Source organism: Nerophis lumbriciformis, linkage group LG11, assembly GCF_033978685.3.
Source record: "Nerophis lumbriciformis linkage group LG11, RoL_Nlum_v2.1, whole genome shotgun sequence".
Taxonomy (NCBI): domain Eukaryota; kingdom Metazoa; phylum Chordata; class Actinopteri; order Syngnathiformes; family Syngnathidae; genus Nerophis; species Nerophis lumbriciformis.
Window position 1 is genome coordinate 35600828 of NC_084558.2, and position 12500 is coordinate 35613327.

A 12500-nucleotide genomic window follows, 5' to 3' on the forward strand; every position below is an offset into this window, starting at 1 on the left:
AGAGCACTCCAGGTGTCTTCTCACCTGCTGGATGATGTCCTGTGCTGAACTGTAGCGAGGAGCCTTGATGACCGTGTGAGGCTGCTCTGGAGACACTTCATGAACTTGGACCAGGAACATGTCCTCCTCCACTCCTCCTTCTACTGATGTCACCTCCTCTTCACCGTCCACCATCCTCTTCTTCTCCTTCAAACTCTGCCAGCACACAATGGACGCTTCATTAGGTACACACAGCTGTCCAAACTTATACAATATATGATTTGAAAAGAAAAAACGGCCTGAATGTCAGTTTTATTTTTCTTAATGACACTGAAAATGTGTTTCACTTGTTGTACTAGTATTTATACACCCTTGTTCTATGGGCATTATATTTAAACAATTCAAAAAAATACAAATATTAAAAATGTGGACATGTTCTTATACCAGTGATTGAGGAAGAAACGCTACTTTTACATTTGCAATACAATATTTATGATGCAAACACATTATCATATGAACTAAATATACATAAATGGTCTGTAAAGATAATTTGTATTTTGTTTTTGGACATAAATGAAAAGAACTGTGGTTGTTTCTTTTCTGGTAAAAACAAAATGTTTTAAAAACTTAGAATTAGGTATGTCAAAATAAAGTATCCTTTTTAAAGTTAGATGATAAATATTACATAATATATTTTAATAAAAATGAATCGTGAGTTAAAAACAATGTCAACTTTGAATAATGTAACAATTGTGTCAATTATATGTTATTAATTATTTAGTTGATTTTCAAATGTCATTTTTTTACTGAATAGAAATAAATAAAAATTCAAAGATGTCAATGTATGAACAAATGCAAATGTTTTCTTTTTTTCTTTTAACAAATCAAATGAATTTAATGAGAGAACATAACAAAATTAAGACTTCCAAGATTTGTTGCCAATGTAATTGAAAAACTGACAATCTTACCTATTTCTATACAGCAACCAATGTGCTGCATATAATGCATACGATGGTGTGGAGCAGTGTGTGTGGGTGTTAAAATGAATGCAATATGTATTATTTATTGCTCAATTTTAGGTTTTTAAATTGGTTTTACTTTTGCAGCTGAATGGCATTGCTCAAGTGGCAAATGGTTGCACCTGTTTTGTGCTCTTTTAATGTACTTTGTGTCTTTACCTTTTTTTTTTTTGTATCAGCACTGTAAGCACATAATTTCTACATTGTGGAATAAATAGTTTCTTATCATATATATTTTAAAAATAAATGTGTCATAATATAATAATACCGTATTTTTTGGAGTATAAGTCGCACTAGCCGAAAATGCATAATAAAGAAGGAAAAAAACATATTTAAGTCGCACTGGAGTATAAGTCGCATTTTTTAGGGAAATGTATTTGATAAAACCCAACACCAAGAATAGACATTTGAAAGGCAATTTAAAATAAATAAAGAATAGTGAACAACAGGCTGAATAAGTGTACGTTATATGAGGCATAAATAACCAACTGAGAACGTGCCTGGTATGTTAACGTAACATATTATGGTAAGAGTCATTCAAATAACTATAACATATAGAACATGCTATACGTTTACCAAACAATCTGTCACTCCTAATCGCTAAATCCCATGAAATCTTATACGTCTAGTCTCTTACATGAATGAGCTAAATAATATTATTTTATATTTTACGGTAATGTGTTAATAATTTCACACATAAGTCGCTCCTGAGTATAAGTCGCACCCCCGGCCAAACTATGAAAAAAACTGCGACTTATAGTCCGAAAAATACGGTACTGTCTTATCGATGGCCTATTATTACATTAGTTGATGCTCCATCCACCACAAGGGGGCGCCATAGTTAACATTACCTCCTCTCTGGTTTGAAGACAAATCCTGCCCACATATCCTTCCTCCGTGTCCCAGCTGGCCACCACTTTGACCACCACCTCCTCGGCCGCTAGGGGGTGACGTTGAGCCGAGCGCTTGGCGTCCCCGCGCTCCTTGGCCAGCGGGAGCTTCTCCTCACACAGGAAGTAGTCTGCAGACCGGTCCTCTCCTGCGGGGACAATCTAACAGAAGACTTGAGTGTGATTATGACGTGGAAACAAAATAGAAATCATTATTTCGGAGGACTGACTGTGTCCAGGAGTTGTTTGGCGGAGGTTTGCTGTGCGACGGAGAAGACGGTGAAAGGTTCTTGTCCAGGAGCTTCATGCACGGTCACTTTGTGGAGCTGACTCGCATGTTTCTCCTCCGCACTGAACAACTACAAAGAAACAGCAGCAGGAGTTTTACTTGGACTCTCGCCATCATTGTGGACTGGTCTGACCTGGGATGAAGGAGCGGTGGCGCCCCCTGCTGGACTTTCTTCTATTCTCCGGCTGTAGATGAACAAGCTGGAAACTTCCATGGCCTCGTTATGCTGCGTCCTCAGCTGCACGTGTCTGTAGCCTGCCAGAAGACACGTCAGTCGTGTGGCCCCCAAACTCAGCTGACGGAGTCATCGCTCACCAGCTTTGAGGGCCCGCAGAGGCAGAGTCCTCTGAGCGGTGACCTGGGAGCTGTTGTTCTCCACCACCGCCAGGCGCAGGAAGCACAGGTCCTCCAAGTGGACGCTGAAGTGGAAGCGCTCGCTCCACATGGGGTTGAGCGTGTTGCGGTGGATGGGCTTGGTGCGGAAGTGGCAGCTGTCGCCCGGCGTGCCCAACACGTCCACCTCCACGCAGGGGCTGCCGGAGCCGTTGGCGGGACAAACGTTCTGACCCGACACGATCTGAGAAGGAATCGTTTCTCTTACTTCAGCTCACGCAACAAAACACTTCAATGATGGTTTTGTCAAGTATAAATCATCACATATTTAAGAAATATATTTTATAAGCAGTGTTCCATTCTAATGCTAACCACAATGATGCATTTACCATATTTTTCAGAGTATAAGTCGCACCTGAGTATAAGTCGTACCTGATGAAAATGCATAATAAAGAAGGAAAAAAACATATAAGTCGCGCTGGAGCCCGGCCAAACTATGAAAAAAACTGCGACTTATAGTCCGAAAAATAGGGTAGTTCATGTAGTGGTGTCAAATGATGGCGTTAACTACAGTTCATCTCATTTTTCATCTTTGACATTGTTATCTCTGAGGTGCTCATTGATTGGCCGTCGTGTTTGGGCTGGTTTAGCAGAAGCTGATTGGCTCACATTGTAAATGGGCGGGGCAAATGGTTATACATTCTAGTAATGAATTTGAATGAAAATGCCTAGACGAATTAATTACTGATCATAATTAATCAATTTTTTTTGTTTTTTGTCCTGTCCAGCTTCTCAGGCAAATCATATTGTTAATGTATAGATGCCCATATCGGCTGTTCAGATTTACTTTACAAAAGAGAAGTGTAGGATACTTCTCTTGTTGCCTTATTTGTATTTGACTTTATTAAATGTATTTATATTATCGTTTGATGCAGCCGGGCCGGAGCAGGAGGGGATAGAAAGAGAAAAAAAGAAAGACAGAGGGGGTGAATTGTGGGGACAAAAGGGGGATTAGACAGAGAGACAAAAACAACAACCGCAATATTTTTTTAAATCGCTTGACAGCACTAATTTTAGTGCTTGTAAATTTTAAAATAATAACAAAAAATAAAAACATTTAAACTTGAGCAAAGTTAGAGAAGTTCTAATTGTGAAAGTGTGAATGATATACCAGTGATAATGAAGTAATTATGCTAGCTATTGTCGGAGGCAGATATTTACATATATCCGAATTTAAGTGTTACTACTTTTCTTTCATAGTCATATTTGAAAACAGCTCGTGTTTTCCATTTATTCTCTTTCTGTTTCTCTGCAAGTAAACTGTGTGTGTTAACCTTGAATTCTTTGGAATGTGTTTTGACTAGCATGTGTTTTGACTAGGGAGAGGGGAGAGGAGAGAGGGTTTTGGGATCGGGAAGACAGACCATTTTGGCGGCGCAATAGAATGTTCTATGCTGGACTGGTCTAAAAAATATATCTGCAAAGCTTTGCCAATATATTACAAAATACCTATTCTGTCTCTGGTGGTTTTTCAACTCAGCTTTAAGTGTCGTAAAGAGCTTGGGAGCGACTTGTGACTTGAATTCCCTGGGAGGAACAACTGGTCCAAAACGCAACACTATATATTAAAAAAATGTTTCTTGTATATTTACAACAATATTACTTAAATTTATAACGGTTTTTGATATTCAAATTTTCATGTATTATTTGTCATATTTTACTTCTATTCCCAATCCTTACATTTGTTTATATTATGTATTAGTATTAATATCATCTAGATGGGTGTTTCTTAACCGTAGGGCATTGGTCGGCCGGGAGCACATCCCAGTGGGTTGCCAAAAAATATGTTTCACAGCAGTACTCAGTTGCAATACACTTTCCAAACCACTTGAGGCAGTAATGAAAATATTTTAAAACAAAAGGAAAAAAAGTCATAGGGGAGCGCAAATATGATGACTAAGATGATGGAGCTGTGTGCACTTGAATGTTATTGACAGATTCAGAAACATATTCATTTATATTGATTATTATTAATTTAGTTAGAATGTATTTTAGCACTGCGTAACTGTATTTAAAACATATTTTCATCAGTTTTAAGGAGTAAATTAAGTAAGTTAGCTATTATTATTTAATACAATTAAAATAAAGACTAAGATTACTAGTCAGAGTTAATATTTGAGTGGGGCCCCTCTTTAGTGGAAAAGGTCAAAAAGGCTGAGAACTAGAGATGTCCGATAATGTTTTTTTTGCCGGTATCCGATATTGTCCAACTCTTATTTACCGATTCCGATATCAACAGATACCGATATATATAGTTGTGGAATTAACACATTATTATGCCTAATTCTGTTGTGATGCCCCGCTGGATGCATTAAACAATGTAACAAGGTTTTCCAAAATAAATCAACTCAAGTTATGGAAAAAAAAATGCCAACATGGCACTGCCATATTTATTATTGAAGTCACAAAGTGCATTTTTTTTTTTTAACATGCCTCAAAACAGCAGCTTGGAATTTGGGACATGCTCTCCCTTAGAGAGAATGAGGAGGTTGAGGTGGGCGGGGTTGAGGTTGGGTGGTAGCAGGGGGTGTATATTGTAGCTTACCGGAAGAGTTAGTGCTGCAAGGGGTTCTGGTATTTGTTCTGTTGGGTTTATGTTTTGTTACAGTGTGGATGTTCTCTCGATTATGTGTTTGTCATTCTTGTTTGGTGTGGGTTCACAGTGTGGCGCATATTTGTAACAGTGTTAAAGTTGTTTATACGGCCACCCTCAGTGTGACCTGTATGGCTGTTGACCAAGTATGAATCGCATTCACTTGTGTGTGTGAAATGCCGTAGATATTATGTGACTGGGCCGGCACGCAAAGGCAGTGCCTTTAAGGTTTATTGGCGCTCTGTACTTCTCCCTACGTCCGTGTACACAGCGGCGTTTTAAAAAGTCATAAATTTAACTTTTTGAAACCGATACCGATAATTTCCGATATTACATTTAAAAGCATTTATCGGCCTATATTATTAGCAGTCCGATATTATCGGACATCTCTACTGAGAAGCCCTGATCTCGATCACAGGTGTCAAACTTAATTTTATCTGCATCAATAAAACATGTCATTTTAGCTAAATGTGTTTCACATATGACATAACACAACATAATTTGATGAAAAAAAGCTATTACAAGCAATTTTTTGGTCATTGAAAGCCTTTTTGAACTCTAACACCTGCTGTCACTTTGACTTCTGATTGGAAAGTCATTTTTCCATCAGTCTGTTGGCACACTATATGTTAATAATCAAATGAAAAGGGCAATGATGCAATAATATTATCATTATACAGTTATATGGTTTCACAGTTACAAAACTAGATGATATATTATCATATATTTCCCCCCCAAAAGAGTGCAGCTTTCACTAGTTGAAGACTTCACCATAAACGAGGAGCTTCTGTTTCCTGTAGTAAAGATGATGTAATCACCGTGATGCAATAGACGGCGGGACAGCTCCTGTCCACGTCTCTCTCCATGGGACAGAACTGCTGGTAGAGAGGACAGCTGCGGTCCCGGAGCACGGCGGGCTTGAGGACGTATCCGCAGCCGCCGTTGTCCTCAAACAGCGCTGCGTTCAAGTGCATGGGCAGATCTGCGGGAAAGACGGCGTCATGACGACGAGACAAAAAAAAAAAAAAGCGTCCACCGGGGTTGGCTTTGTCCTCACCGTCCGTCTGGTAGTTGAGCGCCACCAACTGGATGCCGTGCAGCCAGAAGAGGAGCGGGTTGGGGTTGGCGGAGTCGATGCGCGTGGCGGCCGGGTACGTCCTGAGCAGCTGGCTGGCCGTGTGCTGCATGAGCTTCAGTGAGTAGCGGCGGCAAAGGCGCTTGGCGGCGTTCTCGTTCACGGAGGAGATGTGGTAGCACTTGGGCGTGCGGATGATGGCGCTCAGCGACGTCGGCGGGTTGGCCGGCGCCGTCTGCTGATGATGATGCTCCTCCCAGCTCAGACGCTCGCCGCCGCCGCCTTGAACACATCAGGACAAGATGTGGACAAAAGTTTTGGGACAGGAAGTGTTTGCAAACATCCCCCAAAATAACGCACCTCTCCCGGGGTTGCGGCTCTGCGTGGAGACCTCCCCCGTTTGTGCGCAGCGGGCGGGGGCCGTGCCAAATATGGACTTCCTGGACTTACCGCGGTCTTTCCCCCTGCCGGAGCCCGCCGGGGACAAGGTGGACAATCCTGGGGTGGGTTCACACAAACCGAAGAGGTTCATTTTAGATTTAGATTTATTGGTCCCCGTTGGGGAAATTCATTTTCACTGCCGTACATTTAAACAATAGACATTACACATCACAAAACAAAAATAACAAAAAGACATCATACATGACCAACACATTTATGGGCTTGTCAGACAGGTCGGCCGGGTCTGCTGTTAAGGGCGGCTATAGCTGCAGGGATCAGGCTTTTCCTGAGGCGTGCCCTCCGGAATTTGATGGTTCTGCACCCTGATGGTAGTGGGATTATGTATTGGTGTAGTGCAGTGGTTCTCAACCTTTTTTCAGTGATGTACCCCCTGTCAACATGTTTTTAATTCAAGTACCCCCTAATCAGAGCAAAGCATTTTTGGTTGAAAAAACGAGATAAAGAAGTAAAATACAGCACTATGTCATCAGTTTCTGATTTATTAAATTGTATAACAGTGCAAAATATTGCTCATTTGTAGTGGTCTTTCTTGAACTATTTGGAAAAAAAGATATAAAAATAACTAAAAACTTGTTGAAAAATAAACAAGTGATTCAATTATAAATAAAGATTTCTACACATAGAAGTAATCATCAACTTAAAGTGCCCTCTTTGGGGATTGTAATAGAGATCCATCTGGATTCATGAACTTAATTCTAAACATTTCTTCACAAAAAAAGAAATCTTTAACATCAATATTTATGGAACATGTCCACAAAAAAATCTAGCTGTCAACACTGAATATTGCATTGTTGCATTTCTTTTCACAGTTTTTTTTGACAGACATTTTAGTGAAGGTCAAACCATCATGGCATGGGGGAAACTCTGGGTTTATGGTAATGAATGGAATAGCCTACTTGATTTGATGTTCAGTTTATGAACTTACATTCATATTTTGTTGAAGTATTATTCAATAAATATATTTATAAATGATTTTTGAATTGTTGCTATTTTTAGAATATTTAAAAAAAATCTCACGTACCCCATGGCATACCTTCAAGTACCCCCAGGGGTACGCGTACCCCCATTTGAGAACCACTGGTGTAGTGGACTATCGTTTTTGCCAGTCGAGTGATGGACCTGTGTAGGGCTGCAACTAACGATTAATTTGATAATCGATTAATCTGTCGATTATTACTTCGATTAATCGATTAATAATCAGATAAGAGAGACAAACTACATTTCTATCCTTTCCGGTATTTTACTGAAAAAAAACAGCATACTGGCACCATACCTATTTTGATTATTGTTTCTCAGCTGTTTGTACATGTTGCAGTTTATAAATAAAGGTTTATAAAAAAATTTACAAAAAAAAATAAATAGAAAAAAAATTGCCTCTGCGCATGCGCATAGCATAGATCCAACGAATCGATGACTAAATTAATCGCCAACTATTTTTATAATCGAATTTAATTGATTAGTTGTTGCAACCCTAGACCTGTGGTTTAAATCTGAAATGTTGGGTGCGGGTAGGCTGATGATTTTAGCTGCTATGTTTGTATTGCGTGTGAGTTTGGTCCGGTTGGTTAGAGAAAGCATGGTGAAAAAACATGTGGAACAGTACATAAGGATGGGTTGAGCAATGCTTTGGTAAAGTAATAACAGGAGATGAGGTGCAACGTAGAGTCCTTTAAAGTTTTCGGATGGCTGGCAGTCTTTGTTGACTTCTTTTTTGAATGTCCGTGGTGTGCTGATCAAAAGTGAGTTTATTGTCCAAGGTTACGCCCAGGTATTTAAAAGTGTCAACTGTTTTAACTGTTTGCGTGTTTATGATGATGGTTTTCATACCTATTTGAGATAAGGCTGTCAAATAATGTCAAAGAGATTTTCGAATGTATCGCGACTCCTATTTTTAGCGATTCTTAATCAATTATAAAAAAAAAAAATCAAAAATCTATTTTATTTAGTAATGTTTGGGTAGAATTCTATTCTATTTATTTATCAGAGCTGTTTATTTTATGGAGGAATGTCGTTAATCAGTGGCCTAGTGGTTAGAGTGTCCGCCCTGAGATTGGTAGGTTGTGAGTTCAAACCCCGGCTGAGTCATACCAAAGACTATAAAAATGGGACCCATTACCTCCCTGCTTGGCACTCAGCATCAAGGGTTGGAATTGGGGGTTAAATCACCAAAAATAATTCCCGGGCTGCTCACTGCTCCCCTCACCTCCCAGGGAGTGATCAAGGGTGATGGGTCAAATGCAGAGAATAATTTCGCCAAACCGAGTGTGTGTGTGACAATCATTGGTACTTTAACTTTAATCATAGAACTGGCACCCAATGTTATTAAAAAAGTATTGATTTTGAATCGAGAATTGATTCTGAATCGAATCGTTACCCCCAAGAATTGAATCGAATCACAGTGCTAATGATTTGACTTGAAGAAAAGAACAGTAGGAGGCCAATTTGCTTCTTAAAGGGACAGTACACGCCCTCAGGACTAAGTACTGTACTCAAAAAGGTAACATTTTGGTATTATATAGCCATTAATTATCATTATCATAATTCATCTTAATTTCTTAAGACCTTTTTTGGTAAGTGAAGAGACTCGCCTCACAAGCGCATGAATTGTGTTGTCTTTGTTCAATATTTTACTGTTTTTACACTTTTCATGTACAAACCCTGTTTCCATATGAGTTGGGAAATTGTGTTAGATGTAAATATAAACAGAATACAATGATTTGCAAGTCATTTTCAACCCATATTCAATTGAATGCACTACAATTGCACTAAAATTTGCAAATAATAATTAACTTAGAATTTCATGGCTGCAACACGTGCCAAAGTAGTTGGGAAAGGGCATGTTCACCACTGTGTTACATCACCTTTTCTTTTAACAACACTCAATAAACGATTGGGAACTGAGGAAACTAATTGTTGAAGCTTTGAAAGTGGAATTCTTTCCCATTCTTGTTTTATGTAGAGCTTCAGTCGTTCAACAGTTCGGGGTCTCCGTTGTCATATTTTACGCTTCATAATGCATCACAGATGCTGGCTTTTCAACTTTGCGTCGATAACAGTCTGGATGGTTCGCTTCCCCTTTGGTCCGGATGTCACGATGTCGAATATTTCCAAAAACAATTTGAAATGTGGACTCGTCAGAGCACAGAACACTTTTCCACTTTGCATCAGTGATCATGATCTCGGGTCCAGAGAAGCCGGCGGCGTTTCTGGATGTTGTTGATAAATGGCTTTGCCTTTGCATAGTAGAGCTTTAACTTGCACTTACAGATGTAGCGACAAACTGTATTTAGTGACAGTGGTTTTCTGAAGTGTTCCTGAGCTCATGTGGTGATATCCTTTAGAGATTGATGTTGGTTTTTGATACAGTGCCGTCTGAGGGATCGAAGGTCACGGTCATTCAATGTTGGTTTCGGGCCATGCCGCTTACGTGGAGTGATTTCTCCAGATTCTCTGAACCTTTTGATGATATTATGGACCGTAGATGTAATTGCACTTTGAGAAATGTTGTTCTTAAACTGTTTGACTATTTGCTCACGCAGTTGTGGACAAAGGGGTGTACCTCGTCCCATCCTTTCTTGTGAAAGACTGAGCATTTTTTGGGATGCTGTTTTTATACCCAATCATGGCACCCACCTGTTCCCAATTAGCCTGCACACCTGTGGGATGTTCCAAATAAGTGTTTGATGAGCATTCCTCAACATTATCAGTATTTATTGCCACCTTTCCAAACTTCTTTGTCTCGTGTTGCTGGCATCAAATTCTAAAGTTAATGATTATTTGCAAAACAAAAAATGTTTATCAGTTTGAACATCAAATATGTTGTCTTTGTAGCATATTCAACTGAATATGGGTTGAAAAGGATTTGCAAATCATTGTATTCCGTTTATATTTACATCAAACACAATTTCCCAACTCATATGAAAACGGGGTTTGTAATTTATAAAAAAATAACTACAAATCAGAAATGCACATTTAATTAAGTGTCACATTTATTTACGTGCCTCTGCACCATGTTTGTACACTTGCATGGCAGGGTAGAATGTGACTTCAAACCGTTACCATGGTTACTGTTAGAGCCTGGAACAGATTAATTACATTTCCAGTAAATGTAGGAAAAAAAAAAAGCATCTTCCGTGTCCAGTGTCCAACATAAACACAACAAAAATACACGTGCTGACCTGGGAACTTGACGGCCTGGCAGTAGATGACGAGGTCAGACAGCTCCTGTGCGATCTGCCGACTCTCCTTCTTGTTGTGAGGAAGGTAGAATTCCTCGCCAAGTTCCATGTCGAACACCTGCAACACACACGCCATCAGTCGACGAGATGTTTTGTCACTTTCACCTCGCCTTTTGAGCCAACATGGAGTCCGCTCACCTTTCCTTTGCTCTGCGTGCTGCTGTCAGCTTTCTTCATCTTCAGCTTGGGCGCCTCGTCCACGGGCTGATCCTCTTTGTCCACGCAGCTTTTTCCTTCCGGCTTGTCGTCCAACAGGTTATCTGTGCAGACACAAAACATGTTTATATTTCAAGGTTACACGCATCAAAACAATATCTATGTTTCAAGGTTGATCGCACATCATTTTGGTGTGCAGTTTATGGCTGCAAGAAATATCACAGCAAGGAATATTTTTTGTGATTGAATCCCCAATTTCAACCCTTGATGCTGAGTGCCAAGCAGGGAGGTAATGGGTCCCATTTTTATAATCTTTGGTATGACTCGGCCGGGGTTTGAACTCACAACCTACCGATCTCAGGGCGGACACTCTAACCATTAGGCCACTGAGTAAGTTATACATTTCACAATACAGTTGAAAAAAAAGGTCAAATAGAAATGTTAAAAGTGAAACATGTACAAACAACAACACTAATTTTATCCACAAGGAGACTGAGGGCCACTTCGGCAAAGCGGAAGATTTGGAGTGCATTACTGTTAGCATGTGCGCACAAGAAGACATGTTTCATCCTCGAGGAGACTGAGGGAAGTGAGAGAATGGTGTGCTGCAGCGAAGTGGAGACTGCGGAGCACGTTACTCTTAGCATGTGTGTATGTGTTTGACATTTCCAGCTACAATATGTTTAAGATGGCACATTTTATGGAATACACAGCCGTACATTTCTAAAATGTACACACATGCTAATAGTAACATCACTTTGCTGTAGCACTCAGTCTCCTTTTGGATAAAATGTGCCATCTTGAACAGTAAAGCACTCTCCAGTCACCCCAGTCTCCTCTTTGATAAAAGGAGCCATTTACACATAGCCATGCATTTCAAAAATATACACACATGCTAACAGTAACATACCCCACAGTTTTTACTTTACTGCGGCCCTCAGTCTCCTCTTGGATAAAATATGCTATCTTGTACATGGCAAGAAATTTAAATTTTTTTTACAAGCATGCTAACAGTGAAGCACTCCTGAGTCTTCACTTGGCCCTTGTCGATAAAAATGTGCTATCTTTAACATGGCTCGAAATAATAATAATAATAATACACACATGCTAACAGTAAAGCACTCCACAGTCTCTTCTTCAATAAAATGCTCCGTCTTGTACAATAGCCATAAATTCCAAAACAAATACACACATGCTAACAGTACCATAGTTTTCACTTTGCTGCGACCCTCAGTCTCCTGAGTCTCCTCTTCGATAAAATGCGCCATTTTATACATAGCTATGCATTTCAAAAATATACACACATGCTAACAGTATCATACTTCACATTACTGCGGCCCTCAGTCTCCTCTTGGATGAACTACGCCATCTTGTACATACAGTAGCTATACATTTATAAGTTGTTT

General features: G+C 39.6%; 1 protein-coding gene across 1 annotated transcript in view; it reads right to left on the reverse strand.

The window, feature by feature from the left end:
- The window catches only part of plce1 (phospholipase C, epsilon 1), a 141480-nt gene that overhangs the window by 4920 nt on the left and 124060 nt on the right, over positions 1 to 12500 (reverse strand). The window contains exons 32-41 of the mRNA XM_061966740.1: positions 11077 to 11198; positions 10879 to 10996; positions 6599 to 6736; positions 6221 to 6520; positions 5982 to 6145; positions 2493 to 2754; positions 2311 to 2432; positions 2119 to 2247; positions 1850 to 2050; positions 25 to 195 (exon numbers count right to left, since the gene is read on the reverse strand). Coding sequence (XP_061822724.1) covers positions 25 to 195; positions 1850 to 2050; positions 2119 to 2247; positions 2311 to 2432; positions 2493 to 2754; positions 5982 to 6145; positions 6221 to 6520; positions 6599 to 6736; positions 10879 to 10996; positions 11077 to 11198 — 1727 coding nt within the window. The remainder of the gene's footprint in view (positions 1 to 24; positions 196 to 1849; positions 2051 to 2118; positions 2248 to 2310; positions 2433 to 2492; positions 2755 to 5981; positions 6146 to 6220; positions 6521 to 6598; positions 6737 to 10878; positions 10997 to 11076; positions 11199 to 12500) is intronic.